Source organism: Tachyglossus aculeatus, chromosome 3 (assembly GCF_015852505.1).
Source record: "Tachyglossus aculeatus isolate mTacAcu1 chromosome 3, mTacAcu1.pri, whole genome shotgun sequence".
Taxonomy (NCBI): Eukaryota; Metazoa; Chordata; class Mammalia; order Monotremata; family Tachyglossidae; genus Tachyglossus; species Tachyglossus aculeatus.
In genome coordinates, this window is record NC_052068.1 from 89,676,393 (window position 1) to 89,692,468 (window position 16,076).

General features: G+C 46.1%; 1 protein-coding gene across 2 annotated transcripts in view; it reads left to right on the plus strand.

Moving 5' to 3' along the window:
- Window positions 1–16,076, plus strand: part of LOXHD1 (lipoxygenase homology domains 1) — a 260,830-nt gene that overhangs the window by 183,197 nt on the left and 61,557 nt on the right. For both annotated transcript variants that reach the window (XM_038744101.1, XM_038744102.1), the window contains 3 exons: window positions 1,232–1,441; window positions 2,665–2,806; window positions 4,506–4,714. In XM_038744101.1, the coding sequence (XP_038600029.1) occupies window positions 1,232–1,441; window positions 2,665–2,806; window positions 4,506–4,714 (561 nt within the window). The remainder of the gene's footprint in view (window positions 1–1,231; window positions 1,442–2,664; window positions 2,807–4,505; window positions 4,715–16,076) is intronic.

The following is a 16,076-nucleotide window of genomic DNA, read 5'->3' on the forward strand; positions in this document are numbered from 1 at the left end:
GGGAAAGGTGTGTGAGTGAGGAGGCAGGTGAGAAGATTATGATCAGAGAGAGGGATCACAGAGTTGGTGAGGGTGGACACAGTGCAGCGGTAGGAGATGATGAGGTCGAGGGTATGACCAAGTTGGTGAGTGGGTGAGGTGGGGTGGAGGAAGAGGTTGGCAGCGTCAAGGAGAGATAGAAGGCGTAGCAATAGTATACATTAAATGAGTACTGTGTGCAGGGCATTGTACTAAGCATTGGGAAGCAATATATAGTTGGAAATTAGTCAGAGTCCCTGTCCTTTGGGGGGCTCACAAACTAAAATAATAAGGGGAAAAAGGGACTGACAGACATATTAGGAGAGATTAAATTAAAGACTAAGGCAACAATAAAGATCAATAGGGCACTGTGGCTAGAGGAGAACTTCAGGCTCCTCCCAGTTCAGAGTCCACAGTCACAACCGCAGCCATAGTGACCACTAGCTATAGCAGATGCAGTAATCCAGGTGGCATAAGGTGAGTGATTGTATTAATGTGGTAGCAGTTTGGATGGAGAGGAAAGGGTGGATTTTAGCGATGTTGTGAAGGTGAGATTGACAGGATTTAGTGATGGATTGAATAACTTACAGTAAGCGCTCAATAAATACCATTGAAGGATTGATAAAAGCTCCCTTATCTTTCTACCCCCTTTAATTTTCCCAGTAATTTGCATTTATTTGCTCAATTTATGAATCAGTCCACCCTCTCCTTATGAATGAAAATTTAAAACCATTTTTCTCTGGCATTGCTTGGCTTTTGGTCCTTTTTCCCTTTCCTATCTTCCCAATTTTGTGCCCCCCACCAGGAATCACTTCCTTCAGTTTTCTTTCCAGGGTTTAATGCTCAGGAGCATTTTGGTGCTCCTGAGCAACAACATTTTGGGGTTTTTTTTTAGTATTTGTTTAGCATTTTCTATGTGTCAAGCACTGTTCTAAACACTGGGGTAGATTCAAGGTAATCAAGTTGGACACAGTCCCTGTTCCACATGAAACTCACAGTCTAAGTCGGAGGGAAGGGGAATTTAATTCCCATTTTATGGATCTGATGACTGGGTCACAGAGAAGTTCAGTCACTTGCCCAAGGTCACAAAACACGCAAGTGGCAGAACCAGGATTAGAACCCTTTCCACTAGGCCACACTGCTTCCCTTGTCATATCCAAGCACGTAGGGGGGCTCATCCTTAACAACAAGTCTCCCTGTCCGTGTTCCCTAGGATGATACTTTCATCATCGAGGCTGCCGACCTTGGAGTCATCTACAAGATCAAGATCCGTCACGACAACAGCGGTCTATTGCCTGACTGGTACCTGGAGAAAGTGGACATCTGGAATGATACCAATGAGGACGAGTTCCTGTTCCTTTGTGGTCGCTGGCTCTCCCTGAAGAAGGAGGACAGGAGGATTGAGCGATTGTTTTACGAGAAGGTACAGTCAGGGATGGCTCTGATCCTGCCACCTGATGATCTGATACCTTCTTCAGGGCAAAGGCTTAGTAAAAACCGTAATTAAGGGCTGGACTCCATCTTCAACTCCTGAGCTCTAAGACTGGGATTCAGAAGCCCAAAGGCAAACATAAATAGGTTCAGACCATGTTCTGGTGCTCCCCTTTGCCTCACCTATTTCAAGCCTGGCCTCTTTTTGGAAAAACCGTGGCCTAGTGGAGGGAGTGTTGACCTGGGAATCAGAGGACCTGGGCTCTTGTCCTCGCTCTGCCAATTGCTTGCTGTGTGACCTTGGGCAAGTCACTTACCTTCTCTGTGCCTCATTCATTCATTCAATCATATTCATTGATTTATTGATCATATCCATTAGGCCATGCTGATTTAGCCTGGCCTTACATTTTTGGTCAAGTCTGGAATCTTGACTTGCTGCTGGAAAGAGCATAGCCTGAGGAGTCAGGAGGAAATCTGGCTGCTAAACCCAGCTCTATCATGTGCTTGCTTTTGGGACCTTGGGCAAGTAATGTGGATAAAATGACAGCATTCCTCAAACCTCTGAGGCATGCACAAGAAACAACCCCAGAATAAAGACTGACACTCTAATACTGAGATGCTCAGAGATTGCTATGGAAAGCAGCTCTGAGTGGATCCAAATAGGGTTAATCTAGGATGGCTTCATGGAGGAAGTGGATTTTTAGTAGCTTTATAAAGGAGAGGGACTTGGGTTGGAGTGAAGGAAAAAGAATTAGGGGTTGGAGGTGGAGAGGGGAAATTGTAAGGGCATCAACAGTATGGGGTGGAAGAATCACCCACTAGGTCCTCGGTAGGTCCTCCCTGCTCCTCCTCGCCACCGTGCATCCCTCGGGTCATCACTGTAATTTTGTAATTTTGCAGCACTGGAGCACCTGGGAATAGGTGGGAAGAAGAAGCAGGAAGTTGATTCTGCTCCAGAAATTTCCAGTGGGGCTTTGAGTAGGAGGAGAAAAAAATGGGAATAGAGGGAAGGAAAAGAAGGATTCTGGATTACCCATTGAGGGTAGGGCACTCATCTACCAATGCAATTGTACTGTACACTCCCAAGTGCTTAGTACAGTGCTCTGTAGATGGTAAATGCTCAATAAATACCGCTGACTGACTGATTGATTGCCTGGGGTCCACTGGGAGCTGTTGGATGTTGATCTTGGAATATTTTCCCCTCTCTCTAATCAGGAATATGAAGGCGACCGGAGCAGCAACTACAGCTGTCCTGCAGATTTCTGGGAGATCACACTCAGCTCTAAGATGAGAGATGGAGAAATCGATGTTGACAACGTGAAAGGCCCCCTGGCAAACTACATTCAGGAGGGTCCCTGTAAGCTTCTGCCCCCCACCTCGGGTGGGTTCACTCTGAGCCTGGGGGCTTTAGGTGGCATATCTAGTCAATCAGGGCCTCAGAACACCCTGCTGCCTTTTCATTCATTCATTCATTCATTTATTCAATCATATTTACTGAGCGATTTCTGCGTGCACAGCACTGTTATAAACACTTGGGAGAGTACAATGTAACAAACAGTCACATCCCCTTCCCACAATGAGCTCGCAGTCTAGAAGGGGAGACAGACATTATTATACTTAAATAAGTAATAGATATATACATATGTGCTGTGGGGATTGGAGGGAGGATGAATGAAGGGAGCAAGTCAGGGCAATACAGAAGGGAGTGGGAGAAGAGAGGAGGGCTTAGGGAAGGCTTCTTGGAGGAGATGTCTTCAGTGAGACTTTGGGGGAGAGCAATTATCTGTCTGATATGAGGAGGGAGGTCATTCCAGTTCAGAGATAGGATGTGGGCAAAAGGTCGGCGGCAAGATAAGATGAGATCGAGGCACAGTGAGAAGATTAGTGCTAGAGGAGTGAAATGTACAGGATGGGCTACAGTAGGAGAGTAGCAAGGTGAGGTAGGAGGGGACAAGGTGATGGAGTGCTTTAAAGCCAATGGTAAGGAGTTTTTGTTTGATGATGTCCTCTGGCATTAGCTAGAGCAATGAGTCTTATCATGTCATCTGGCACACCAGGCATCCTGGCATGTGCCCAGGTGAAGGCAGGGGAGCCCTTGTCCACATTCTCAAGCAGGAAGCATCCTGAGTCCCAGGCCTGAGAGGTCCTGGAGATGCAGATCCAGGCCAGCCACAGGATGGGAAACAGACCCTGTATGGAGTCCCTGCAGAGGGTCAGAGGTCATTTTAGGAGCCTCCTAAGGAGTCCAATCCAGGTGTGGGGAGAGAGTGTGAAGGTTTTTGGGAGAAATTGCACTTTTTTAAAAATGGCATTTATTAAGAGTTTACTATGTGCCAGACCCTGTACTAAGTGCGAAGATAGATGTATAATAATAATAATAATAATGGTATTTATTAAGCGCTTACTATGTGCAAAGCACTGTTCTAAGTGCTGGGGAGGTTACAAGGTGATCAGGTTGTCCCACGGGGGGCTCACAATCTTAATACCCATTTTACAGATGAGGTAACAGGCACAGAGAAGTTAAGTGACTTCCCCAAAGTCACACAGCTGACAATTGGCGGAGTTGGAATTTGAACCCATGACCTCTGACTCCAAAGCCCGTGCTCTTTCCACTGAGCCACGCTGCTTCTCTATGATATGATAATCAGATTGGACACCGACCTAGTCCCACATGGGGATCTCAGTCTTAAATCCTATTTTACAGTTGAGTTAACCGAGTCACAGAGAAATTAAGCGACTTGTCCAAGGTCGTACAGCAGACAAGTAGCGGAGCCAGGATTAGAATCTAGGTCGTTCTGACTCTCAGGTCTGTGTTCTATCCACTAGGCCTCGCTGCTTCTCTGAACCCTCAGGACCCTCGCCAAATAGATTAGCATCATTTCAAATTAGACTTCCTGTCCCTGCTCCTCCCATGGTCCAGACCCCCATTCGGACCCCAGATCCAGCCCAGGTTGTGGGGTGGGGGGCAACCCATCAGTGAGTAGGCCCATCTGGACACACAACACTCACCCAAACTCTTTTTAGGTGACGAGGACATATCTAAATATGTGTTGCAGTGATCCCATACCATGTGACTATCACCACGGGCAAAGACCGGGATGCGGCCACCGACAGCCGGGCCTTCCTTGTGGTCATCGGCGAGGAGGAGGTGCAGACCAAGAAGATGTGGCTGGATCACCCCAAAGGAAAAAGAGGGTTTGGCTGTGGCTCGGTGGAGAAGTTCTACGTCGTGGGCCTGGATGTCGGGGTGATCAAAAAGATGGAGGTGCTGCCTCAGCCCCTGAAGTTCCTCACCTCAGGTTTCCCCGGCTCGCCACGGCCATGTCCGCTAGGGTGTAGGGAGCACCCGGAAAGAGTAACTGGATTCTGCCCTTATAAATATACATATTTGTGGGATTTGATAAGCTATGTGTCAAAAACTGTTCTAAACGCTGGGGTAGATTTGATTCAGGTGGGATGCAGTTCCTGCCCCACATGGGGCTCACAGTCTAAGTAGGAAGGGAAAAATATCCCACATTCCGCCAACCCATCTCCCCACTGCTGGGCTAAGAAGGATAGCAACTGTAGTTATGTGCCCTTCTCCCAACCCCCACTCGGGAAAGTGCACATCACTGGGGTGGGGAGGAGTTTGGGGAGAGTTGGAGGGACAGGAAGGACAATAAGCACACCCAAGGCAGCGGATGGCTCAGATTTCCACCGCCATCAGCATCCTTCTTCACATTTTCCCTTTCTGATGCCAACTTTTCATTTTGAGGACAGACTAATAATAATAGTAGTATTTTTTTATGGTACTTCTCAAGTGTTTGCTGTGTGCCAGGCACTGTACTAAGCCCTGGGTAGGTACAAGCTAATCAGATTGGACACAGTCCATATCCCACATGGGATTCATGGTCTTAAGCCCCATTTTATAAATGAGGTAAATGAGGCACAGAGAAGTTAAGTGCCTTGCTCAAGGTCACATAACAGACAAGCACTTAAGGACTTACTATGTGCCAGGAAGTGTTTTAATCACTGGGTAGATACAAGATAATCAGGTTGGTTACAGTCCATGTCCCACATAGGGTTTACAGTCTTAATCCCCATTTTACAGATGAGCTAACTGAGGCACAGAGAAGTTAAGTGTCTTGCCCAAGGTCACATTACAGACAAGCACTTAAAGGCTTATTATGTGCCAAGCACTGCATTTAGGACAGTGGTAGATACGAGGTAAGCACATCAGATACCATTCCTGTTCCATTCATTCATTCATTCAATTGTATTTATTGAGGGCTTACTGTGTGCAGAGCACTGTACTAAGGCTTGGAAAGTACAATTCAGCAACAAAGAGAGACAATTCCTGCCCACAACGGGCTCACAGTCTAGAAGAGGGGAGAGAGACATCAAAACAAGTAAACAGGCTGTTCCCCAAGTAGAGGACAGCCTAAGGGAGTGGGAGAACGGGTATTTAATCCCCATTTTGCAGATGAGGAGTCTGAAGCACATGACAGTTAAGTGACTCACTAGGGGTCACACAGCAGTTAAGTAGAGGAGCCAGGAATAAAACTCAGGTCTCCTGACTCTCAGGTCCCCGCTCTAAAGTGGAGGGGCTTAGGCTGGGAGTGGAGATAGAGGTGAAGGAATGCGCAATGGGATTTGGGTGAGGCCGCAGGCTTTGAGGAGCAAACTGGTCAAACCCAGTTTGGGGTCTTGTCAGCCTGACTTGGAAGCTCTCTGGTGTTGTCAGAGGCTTGAAAAGAGGGAGGCTGTGAGCCCAGTCCAACAGCTATGGCCAGTGTCAGGAATGGAGGTGAAAACAATGACTCCCCCACCCCCCACCCCGTCAACTGGAAAATGACTCCCCCCATCAACTGGAAACTTGTTGGGAAAAGACATCTATCTCCCCATGGAGTTTTGGTTTTTTGTCGTTGTTTTGTGTTTTGTTTCTTAACGAAATTTGTTGAGCTTCCTATGTGCCAATACTAAGCCCTAGGGTAGATACAAAATAATTGGGTTGGACATAGTTCCTGTCCCACATAGGGTTCACAGTCTTAATCCCCGCTTTACAGATGAGGCCCCTGAGTCCTGGAGAAGTTAAGTGACTTGCCCAAAGTCACACAGCAGTGAAGTATTTAAACACTTACTATGTGCCAAGCACTGCACCTAACAAAGGGGTAGATACCAGATAATCAGATCAGACATTGTTCCTGTTTTGCACGAGGCTCAGGGTCTAAAAGAGAGGGAAAACAGGGATTTAGTCCCCATTTTATGGATGAGGAGTCTGAGTCACATGGCAGTTAATTGACTCACTAGGAGTCAAACAGCAGACAAATGGTAGAGCCGGGATTTAAGGTCTTGTCAGCCTGGCTTGGAAACTCTCGGGTTTTGTCAGAGGCCTGGGAAGAGTGAAGCTGTGAGCCTAGTCCAACAGCTATGGCCAGTGTGGGGGAGGGAGGTGACAACAATGACTCCGCCCCTCAGCAGGAAACTTATTGGACAAGGGCACCTATCAACCCATGGAGTTCCAGATCTTTTGTCTTAATTTTTGTGTTTTATGTTATTTTTTAGCACTTACTATGTGGCAGTACTAAGCTCTGGGATAGATACAGAATTGTCAGGTTGTACATGTCCCTGTCCCACATAAGGCTCACGGTATTAATCCCCATTTTACAGATGAGGTATCTGACGCCCAGAGAAGTTGTGACTTGCCTAAGGACGCACAGCAGACAGGTGACGGAGCCAGCATTAGAACCCAAGGCTCGTTCCTGCCAACAGGGGAAAACAGGAGGGCTAAAGGAGAGAGACTTCTGGGACTCACTGTCCTAGAGATGAAGCAAGAGTCACTCGAGAACGTTAGACAAGTCAGTCAGCCAATTGTATTTATTGAGTGCTTACTGTGTAATTACTATAACAGTAATAATAATGGCATTTATTAAGCGCTTACTTTGTGCAAAGCACTGTTCTAAGTGCTGGGGAGGTTACAAGGTGATCAGATTGTCCCACAGGGGGCTCAGGGTCTTAATCCCCATTTTACAGATGAGGGAACTGAGACACAGAGAAGTCGTGACATGCCCAAAGTCACACAGCTGACAATTAGCAGAGCTGGGATTTGAACCTGTGACCTCTGACTCCAAAGCCCATGCTCTTTCCACTGAGCCATGCTGCTTCTCTTGGGAGAGTACTTCTCTAAGCACTTGGGAGAGTACAATATAAGTTATATTCCCTGCCCGCAGTGAGCTTACAGTCTTGAAGGGAAGACAGACATTAGTATAAATGAATAAAATTACAGATATGAACAGAAGTGCTGTGGGGCTGGGAGAAGGGGAATGAATAAAGAGTCTCGGGCCACTGTAAGCCCGCCCCCTTCCCCTCACGCTGATCTTTCTGGAGACTGACTGAGGGACTCTTAGCTCTGTTTATCCACCCAGAGTTCCAGGCCTACCACTCTCGGCCTCAGCTGTCAGAAGAGACTGTCAGGTTTTTATCCTCTATCGGATTTTCCCATCCTTGCTTTCACCCGGCCTGCCCCGTTGGGTTTTATAAATTGCCTGCAGCGAGATCAGTCTCTCATGTAATTTCCTGCCTAAACATTGAAATTGTTTTTCACAGCTTCCAGAGCCCTGACTGGCTCATGGAAGAGAATTACCCAAAGCTTTGTGGGAATTTCTCTGTCCTTAATGTTTTTATTTCCAAGGTATATCTTGAAATTTCATTTAAAAAAAAACACACACACACAAAAATCTCAGCTTGGAGCATAGAAATTTTTCTGGCTTTTTTCCTGTGAGATAGCAGAGAAAAGACAGGGCTCAAAACTCAGCTGTTGAGTTCATTGGACCTTTCATGGTCCATTGAGCTGTCTCCCAGCGCCCCTTCTTCCTGGGGAGAAATATTTCCATAAAATGAGAGGTCTGTGGCAGGAAGCAACCCCAGGGGTCATTTAGTCCCTTCTCCTGCCCTCAGAGAGGACATGCCAAAGCTCCCAAAGAGGAGATTTCAGTACATTTATTTATTTATTCATATCAATGGCTGTCTCTCCCTCTTATAACAATAATAAATATTACTATTATGGTATTTGTTAAGCCCTTACTATGTGCCAGGCACTATAGACTGTAAGCTCATTGTGCACACAGTAAGTGCTCAATAAATATGATTGAATGAATGTATGAATGAATACATTCCCCATCACCTATTCTTAAATTGAACATCCCTTAGTGGAGAATATTCTAACTTCCATACCTCCTCCTGCAACATCAGCCTATTTCCTCTCACTGTCACCAGACATACTGTGAGGTGACTGGTCATTGTCCACCACAATAACTCAGCATCAATTTTGGCTGTTTCACCTTGTATTGGTGTGTATCCTATCAATTCCTCTTTTCCATCCTGCAACATAGGCATTGTGGAGAAGCAATCAATCAACACAGGTTATAGTCTAATGGAACACTTCACCCAGTTGTACTGGAATCCCTGGCTCTTTGGTCACTAGAGGTACTCAGTCCAAATCCTCAACTGAAGTGAATCTCTAAAATCCAAACTGCTATTGTGCTGATCTAAGCTCTTAGCCTATCCCACCTTGACTACTGCGTCAGCTTCCTGGCAGACCTCTCTGCCTCCTGTCTTTCCTCACTCCAGGTCATACTTTGCCCGGTTGTCTGGATGATTTTTCTTAAAAAAAACCCCATTCAGTCAACTTTTCCCCATTCCTCAAAAACTTCCAGTGATTGCCCACCCACATCTGCATCAAAAGGAAACTTCTTATGATTGGCTTTAAAGCACTCAGTCACCTTGCCTCCTCTTATGGTAACTCACTGATTTCCTTCTAAAACTCAATCTGCATGTTTCACCTCTCCAGTGCCAAACTAATCACTAAACCTTGATCTCATCTTTCTCTCCACCAATCCCTTGCTTGTCTCCTCCTCTGGCCTTTAACTCTCTCCCCATTCACGTATGACAGAACACCCCTCTCCCCACTTTCAAAGCATTATTAAAGTCATATCTCCTACTTACATCCCATCTAAGCCCTCATTTCCTCTACTCCCTTTCGACAATTGGTGCACTTGTATCTTTGGGCTTTAAGCACTTGGTGTGCATATCTAGTAATTTATTTTAATGTTTGTCTGTAATACTACTAATAATAATTGCAGTATTTGTTGAGTGCTTACTATATGCCAGACACCGTACTAACCGCTGGGGTAGATACTAGATAATTTGGTTGGACACAGTCCCTGTCCCACATAGGGCTCACAGTTTAATCCCCATTTTACAGATGAGGAAACTGGGGCACAGGGAAGTGAAGTGACTTTCTCAAGGTCACACAGCAGACAAGTGGTGGAGCTGAGATTAGAACCCATGTCCTTCTGATTCCCAGTCCCATGCCTTATCCACTAGATCATGCTGTCTCTCCCTGTAGACTGTAAGCTCCTTGTGGTCAGAAATCACATCTACCAACTCAGCTGTACTGTACTCTCCCAAGCGTTTAGTACAGGGTTCTGCAAACAGGAAAACTAAATTAATATTAGCAGTAGTAGCGGAATATTATTGTATTAGTTAAGCAATTACTATGTGTCAAGCATTGTTCTCAGCACTGGGGTAGATGCAAATTAATCAGGTTGGACAGAGTCTCTGTCCCGCATGGGACTCAGAGTCTAAGTAGGAGGGAGAATGATAGAATTGATTGATTAATTGATTGATAGGAGGAAATCAGAGAAGCAGTGTGACTTAGTGGAAAGAGCCCAGGCTTGGGAGTCAGAGGTCATGGGTTCTAATCCTGGATCCCCCACTTGTCAGCTGTGTGATCTTGGGCAAGTTAAGTTCTCTGAGCCTCAGTTACCTCATCTGTAAAATGGGGAAAAAGACTGGGATCCCTACGTGGGACAACCTGATTACCTTGTATCTACTCCAGTGCTTAGAACAGTGCTTGGCACATAGTAAGCACTTAACAAATACCAACACTATCATTATTATTATTAAATCAGAGGAATGGTGTTGCTTGATGGCTCTGGGGGAAAGACGAATGATCTAATATGCCACGTCTAGAGTCAGTTACTGTCAAACTCCAACCATCAGCATTTTCCAAAATCACCCCACTGAAAATGTCAGCTTTCCAAAGAATATAAAGTTATATAAAGTTGCACGAGTTGCTTGTAGTCAACTGGCAACTCCTCTCTAAATGCAGTCACTCTTTCTGCCCTAGTGGGGGGCCCATGCTACATTTGGGGTTCCACAATGACTCAGGTGTGTCTCTAACCTCTTGCCCCCTGGGTTTCAGGCCTGCAGTCGATCTTGATTATTGGAAGCCAGCATGGTGTTGGACAAATGGGTTGAATAAAGTCCTTAATCATCCTGAGAGGTGGCCTGAGAAGTAGTGTGGCTTCTGGACTGGGAGTCAGAAGGAGCTGGTTTCTAATGCCAGCTCAACCACAAGCCTGCTGTGTAACCTCAGGCAAATCACTTCTCTGTGCCTCAGTTACCTCATCTATAAAAAAAAATGGGGATAATAGTGTAAGGCACATGTGAGATAGGGACTGTGTCCAACCTGATTAACTTGTATCTATCCCAGTGCTCGGGACATAGAAGCGCTTAACAAGTACCATAATTATTATTATCCTAATCCTGAATCTGCTCTAGATCTTCTGAGGACCTGAGATGCCTAGTTTAATATTTCAGTGTCTTCATCCACGACATAAGGACATTGATCAATCTATCAATCAATGGTATTTAGTGATCGTTGATTGTGTGTAGAACACTATTCTAAGCACTAGGGAAACTACAGTATAATAGAGCTGGCAGACACTATCTCTGTCCACAAGGAGCTCACAATAGAATATAGCAGTAGAATATAAAAAATAAGTATATAAGCACATCGGCAGTTGGGGTAATTTAAGTACTTACCTGGTACAGAAGGGCTGAAATGGCAACTGGGAGAATAGTAGTTAGAGGGGTAAAGGTTGCTCAGGAAAGTCTTCCTGAAGGTGGTAGAAACTCAGAAGAGCTTTGAAAATGGGGAAAAATTCCAGGCACATCCCAGGTGTGAGCACAGGGTCACACAGTGTGACCTTGGTCGAGTCAGCCTTGCTATGCCTCAGGTACTTCATCTGTAAAATGGGGACCAGATCATGCTTTTCCTACCTTTGAGACCAGAGCCCCAGGATGGACAAGCACTGTGTCTGATCTGATTATCTTGTAGAAGTAGTAATCGTGTTTATGAAGCACCTACTGTGGGCAGAGCATTGTACTAAGCTCTGGGGGAAAAAGTTTGGGTGAGAATTAGATACGGTTCCTGGCCCTCTCACAATCTAAAAAAAATAAGGCAGGTGGGTGTTTGGCAATAATCACAACGGGGAAGATAAAATGATATAAACACAGAAACAACATGAGAAAAATAGATCAGAGCCCCAAAAGTACAGGGGTGAAGGGGATGGATAAAGATCTAGGGCAGAATTGGGATTAGGATGATAATAATAATTATGTACCTGTTGAGTGCTTACTTTGTCCCAAGCACTGTTCTAAGTGCTGGGGTAGATACAAGTTAATCAGGTTGTACACAGCCATCTAGAGTCCAGTCACAACCCAAGCCTTCTTAGCTTTCTAAAATTCAGAGCGGCCACACGTTGCCATAACAATCAGTTGTATTTACTGAGCATTTACTACATGGAGAGCAATATTCTAAGCTCTTGGGAGAGTAAAATGCAACAGAATTAGCAAACAAGTCCCCCGCCCATAATGAGCTTACAGTCTAGAAGGGGAGACAGACTTTAAAATAAATTAATATCTTAAATCCTTCATGGTCCAGCAGACACAGGGCATGCTGGGAACAAAGGTCTAGGGTATACTGTGGGAGGGGGGCAGAAGTTCCCAGTGGTTTCTCTTAGGACAGTGCTTGGCACTTGGTAAGCACTAATACTATAGATTATGGTAAATTAATACCATAATTAGCTAATTTACTGTGTTATAAACCCTGTAGGGTGGAGAAGGTGGATCAGAGAAGCAGCATGGCCTAGTGGATAAAGCACAGGCCTGGGAGTTAGAAGTACCCGGGTTCTAATCCCATGTCTGCCACTTGTCTTCTGTGTGACCTTGGGAAAGACACTTAACTTCTCTGTGACTGTTACCTCATCTGTAAAATGATAATTAAGATTGTGAGCCCTAGGTGGAACAGGGACTGTGTCCCACCTGATTAGCACGAATCTACCCTGCACTCAGTGCAGTCCGTAACAAATACCATAAAAAAATGACACTTCAGAAAATTTATTGAGTTCAGGAGACAGAAAGCAATGTTCCAACCTGTGGGTCCTATCTTGGTTCCTCCATCCCATCTTTGCCTGGCTTCCTCTCCCCCTGATCGGAGTTGAGGGATCAGACCTGCCTGTCCCCAGCTTGATCCTTGCCCCAGTGCTGATTATCCTCTGGTTCTGATTAATGTCTGTCTCCCCCACCAGACTGCAAAGCTCCTTGTGGGCAGAGAATGTGTCAGTTTATTGTTGTATTGTACCTCCCAGACACTTAGTACAGTGCTCAGCACACAGAAATTCTTAGTACAGTGCTCTGCACACAGTAAGTGCTCAATAAATACGACTTACTGACTTCCAGTTCAGGAAGCAGCAATTCCCTGAGGGACCCCCACAGGGGACTCCCCCAAGCTACAGAGACCCACGTCCCAACCCCGCCTCCTCCCAGCCTAGGAACCACAAGCCTGAATGCATCTATTGTGAAGCCTCTAATTTCCCCGGTGACTAGCTCTAATTTTCTGCAGCTGCCTGGGCATTAGCAGCGTAATAATTTTCCTGAAAGGAGCCATGGCTGAGGCAGTCAGATAAGGTGATCAATTGTTTCGGGGAGGGAGTGGGGGACACTCTGGCAAGCCAAGGGAAGGCTGAGGAGATCCCTCCTCAAGTCAAGGAAATTCCTAGAGAATTTAAAGTGAAAAAATGGCCCAATGGGCAAACTGAGTCCCTCTCTTTCCCATTCTGCCTCTTGCTCAAAGAATCATGTACTCTTGGTGGCTTGGGATTTCCAACCATTAGCAACAAATGATTCCCAAGAAGGAAATGAGGCCAGAGTTAGTGAATAGAAGTCATAGTTATTCTTAAATTGAAAGAAATTAAATGGCATTATTTGTTAAGCACTTACTATGTGCCAGGCACTGTACTAAGTGCTGAGGTGGATACAAGCATATCGAGGTGGACACAGTCCCTGTCATTCACTGATTTCATCCAATCATATTTATGGTGCACTTACTTTGTGCAAGAGCACTGTACTAAGCTCTTGGAAAGTACAATTCAGCAATAGAGACAATCCCTGCCCACACTGGGCTTACAGACTAGAAGTGGGGAGACAGACAACAAAACAAGTAAATGGGCATCAATAGAAATAAATAGAATTATAGATAAATGCATACATACATAAGTACTGTGGGATAGGGAGAGGAAGATAGAGCAAAGGGAGTGAGTTGAAGCGATGTGGAGTCGAGGGGGAGCTGAGAAAAAGGGGGGCTTAGTCTGGGAAGGCCTCTTGGAGGAGGTGAGCCTTCAGTAGGGCTTTGAAAGGGGAAAGAGTGATTGGCAGATTTGAGGAGGGAGGGCGTCCCAGGCCAGAGGCAGGATGGGGCCAGGGGTCACCAGCAGGACAGGGAAGAAAGAGGCACAGTGAGAAGTTTAGTACCAGAGAAGTGGAGTGTCTGGGCTGGGATGTAGAAGGAGAGTAGGGTGGTGAGATAAGAAGGGGCATGGTGATGGAGAGCTTTGAAGCCAATAGTGAGGAGTTTTTGTTTGATATAGAGGTTGATAGGCAACCACTGGAAATTTTTGAGGATAGGGGTGGCATGATGTTTCTGTAGAAAGATAACCCAGGCAGCAGAGTGAAGTGGAGAGAGGCAGGAGGTTGGAAGGTCAGAAAGGAGGCTGATGCAGTAATCCAGCTGGGATAGGATAAGTGATTGTACTAACGTGGTAGCCGTTTCGATGGAGAGGAAAGGGTGGATCTTAGCAATGTTGTGAAGGGGAGACCAGCAGGCTTTGATGACAGATTGAATATGTAGGGTGAATGAGAAAGCGAAATCAATGATGACCCCAAGATTGAGGGCTTGTATGATGGGAAGGATGGTTGTGCTGTCCACAGTGACAGAAAAGTCAGGAAGAGGACAGGATTTGGGGGTGAAGATAATGAGTTCTGTCTTGGACATGTTGAGTTTTAGGTAGTGGGTGGAAATCCAAGTAGAAATGTCTTGAAGGCAGGAGGAGATGTGAGCCTGGAAGGAGAGAGAGCAGGAGGGGAGGAGGGAAGGGGCAAGAGTTTTTAAAAGGTGAGAAGGAATGGGGTACAATGCGCATGTAAAGGGGGTGGCACTTGAGAGGAGGCAGGAGATCTCCTCTGAAAATACTGCTGGGAAGGATGAGAAAGTTGAAAAGGGGGCTGAGGGAAGGGGGGATGGAGAAAGGGGAGGAGTGATTTTGAGGCTCTCAGAGCTGATGGTGTTATTTTTCTTAATGAAGTAGGTGGCCAGATCATTGGGGGTGAGGGATGGGGGGTGGGGGACCTGAGGAAGGAGTTAAGTATCTGGAACAACTGACAAGGGGGATGGGTGTGGGTGTCAATAAGAGAAGAGAAATAGTTTTGCTGGGCAGAGGAGAGGGCAGAGTTAAGGCAAGAAAGAATGAACTCAAAGTGGGCAAGTTTGGTCTGATGTTTAAATTTACAACAGCAGCCTTGAGCACAAGAGCGAAGGAGGCGGACAGTGGAGATGATCCAGGGCTGTGGGTTAGTGGTGTGAGAGCGATGAAGGGATAGGGGAGTGAGCGAGTTGAACTGAATAGAGAGGGTGGAGTTGAGAGTATCTATTTGATCATCAAGAGTGGGTAGAATGGGTTTGGAGGCTAGTGTGAATGCCCTAAGAGAGATGGATGGGGTTGAGAGAGTGGAGGTTTCTGTGGGGGGACATAACAGATTTATGGGGAGGAGGAGTGTGGGAGAGGAGGCGAGTGAGAAGGTTGTGGTCAGAGAGAAGGATTTCAGAGTTGGTGAGGATGGAGATTGTGCAGCGGTTAGAGAAGATGAGATAGAGTGTGTGCCCAAGTCGGTAGGTGGGGGAGGTGGGATGGAGCAGGGGGCGGAGGAGTTGTGGAGTGCTAGAAGGCGGACAGCAGAGGAGTCACCAGGGATATCTAAGTGTATGTTGAAGTCTCCAAGAATCAAAATGGGCATTGAAAAAGAGAGAAGGAAGGTGAGAAAGGGGTCAAAATGGTTAAAGAATTTGGAGGTGGAACCTGGGGGGCGGTAGATGACAGCTACAAGAATCTGGAGGGGGTGGTAGAGGCTGATGATATGGGTGACCTGTCCCATGTGGGGCTCACAGTTTCGATCAGGTATAGATGAGGTAACTGAGGAACAGAGAAGTGAAGTGACTTGTCCAAAGTCACACAGTAGACAAGTGGGCAAGCTGGGATTAGAACCCAGGCCTGTGCGCTTTCCACTGGCCATACAGCTTCTCACTTATTGAGCACTTTCTGTGTCCTGAGCTCCACACTAAGTGCTTGGGAGAGTATTACAGAGTTAGTTGGCATAGTGTTGACATGAGAGCTAATCAGGGAAGGCCTCGTGGAGGAGATGCAATTTCAGAAGGGCTTTGAAGAATAATGACCTTCTGCCAGCTGTGA